Below are 2,291 nucleotides of genomic sequence, written 5' to 3'. Positions count from 1 at the left end.
GACAGCGGCTGGCTGTCAGAGCCCCGCCAATATGCATGTCTCTGATTGGTAGAAAGATGATGCTTTCTACCAATAGGATCTTTTGGGTATGTGTGGCCCACTCATTGTGGTGGCCCACTTCAATGTATCCATTGGTGTGTCTTACACCAATGTGAGGAAGTATCAAAAACCTTTAACAGATATTTATCTGTTAAACCATAAGCGGCAATTGCCATGCACAAGTGACAGTTGTCACTTGTGGCCGTTGTCATGCACAAGTGACAACAGTCACTTGTGTGTGTAACTCCGTTACACAGGTGGTGCTGTTGCAAGGCAGCTGCCAAGTATGGGTCGCACTCTGGAGCAGCACTGTATTAAGCGCGAAAGCGGTGGTTTCGTGAAGAAGGCGGTGGCATGCACCAAGACCGACTTGCAAAAGATGGTGGGATACCTGTATTCAACAGCTAGCTGCGCAGAGGACTACCAAGATGCTGCATTGCTATGCTTGCTCTGGTACCTGTTTGGCCCCGCTTCGGACTTGACCTTCGTCAGCAAACAGCAGCTCTCCATCGGTGCTGGTGGGGTTTTCTTCATCCGCTTCATTCGGATGAAGACGTCTGATGAGCAAGCGCTGTCGCTTTTCCCCGACGCTGACTTCCGGTCGTGTCCGTTGCTGGCTCTTGCGCTTGCGCTGGCATCTCAGGAAGCTCCATCGACTGCGCTGTTGAGCCATCTTCCAGCGCTAACGGCCCACGTGCCAGTTGAGCTGACTGCCTCTGTCCCCCTCCTGGAGATGCTTGAGGGCTGCGACGACCAAACTCCTTCAAGTGCACCAGCTCAGTCGAATTCATCCAGGGCACCATCACCTCTTGGGATCCACGCTCAAGTTAATCGTCTCCTCGATCGAGTTGCGGGTCCAGCTGGAGTGGAAGAACCGCTGAGCTCGCACTCCTTTCGCCAAGGAGGAGCTCAGCATGCAAACGCTTGCTCGGACTTGACAGCGCAGTGGATCTTCGACCGCGGAGCCTGGAACATGACTACGACAAACAAGGCATTTGCATACGTCTTCAATACACCGAAGGAGGATCTCCAAGTTGCGAAGGTGCTCAGTGGTATGGCACCAAAGCAAACCTCTGTACTGCCGTCGCTGGAAGCCTTCGACTCGACTACGCAAGATCAGATCCATGAAGTCAGCCATAAAATATTCAGTGCAAGCCACTCACTGGGAAATCCGGCCTTCAACATCAGCGCTGCTGTACGAGAAGTGCTGACTGCGACGCTGATCCTTCACTATCCGTCGCTGTTAAAGATTAACCCACGCGGTAAAGTAGTCGCGAAGATTGAGCACTGCGCCGAGGAATCCGGAGTGACGACGACCAACCTGCTCACTTGGTCACAACAGCTCGCGAGATCATCAAACCAAGCAAACGGAGTCACTGAAGACATGATCGAAGGAAGTAAAGGAGCGAAAGCTGCATTCGATCATCAAACGGCCTTGATTGAACGATTAATCGAGCTAAATCGACAACTGGAAGCAGGCGTAAACTCGTTAGAATCTACAAACGACAGTAAAAAAGACGATATAATCGCACGACGAGGTGAGCAAGGATCAAAGCGACTGCGAGAAGAAGAAACAAACGTACCCCAGAAGCGCAGACGCCGCTCGAAGCTGCAACCGCTAACCGACACCTGGTTTGCGTGGTATGCAGGAGATCCGCACGGCTGGAGATGCAACGACAAGCACAAAAAATCAGACGCCAAGCAGCTTGTGGCCTTCTTGAAGCTCTTTATCGAAGATGGATACGTGCTCGACGAATCATCAGCCAGCTACAAGGACGATGTTCGTCAGCTTGGGGAGTTAGCATCAGGTAAGGTCATGGCGTTCTTGCGGTTGCGAAACGTACCCTCATCAGGATCCTGCGCTGTGCTGAATGCGCTTCGGCAGCTGCATCGCGAAGGAAGCCTGAACGTTCTCATCGGAGACTATCGGAAGCGCCTTGCCATCGGAAGAGTTGTAGATCCTGCACCAGTACACCATCAAAACACACTCAAGCAAGTCCCATAGTCCAACACAATAGCACAGTCATTGTTCCTCGTGTTAGTTGTTCTTGCTTCCGTTGATGCCGCTTGCGTGGAGGTCTGCATCGTTCATTCAATCATAGAAATTTTACCGATGGGTGGAATCGAACCACCTTCATCCCTTTCGGGAGCTCTTCCATTGAGCTACATCGGTGGGGGTTAGACAACAACATCGCAGGGTACTTTACACTGGAGTGCTCGACGGGGAATTAACGACCACAATTCTTCGTGGA

The 2,291-nt window shown here is 51.8% G+C and overlaps 1 protein-coding gene across 1 annotated transcript; it reads left to right on the top strand.

The window, feature by feature from the left end:
- Window positions 1-325: 325 nt before the first annotated feature.
- Window positions 326-2,044, top strand: IUM83_08323 (Glycine cleavage system H protein; the record flags this gene model as incomplete). The annotated part of the gene is made up of 2 exons (XM_067932688.1): window positions 326-1,091; window positions 1,689-2,044. 2 exons carry the CDS (start codon window positions 326-328, stop codon window positions 2,042-2,044), a joined length of 1,122 nt encoding a protein of 373 aa, XP_067789943.1.
- Between the last annotated feature and the right edge of the window lie 247 nt (window positions 2,045-2,291).

Source organism: Phytophthora cinnamomi (genome assembly GCF_018691715.1).
Source record: "Phytophthora cinnamomi strain GKB4 chromosome Unknown Contig49, whole genome shotgun sequence".
NCBI lineage: Eukaryota > Oomycota > Peronosporomycetes > Peronosporales > Peronosporaceae > Phytophthora > Phytophthora cinnamomi.
This window is presented reverse-complemented; position numbering and strand designations above follow the sequence as displayed.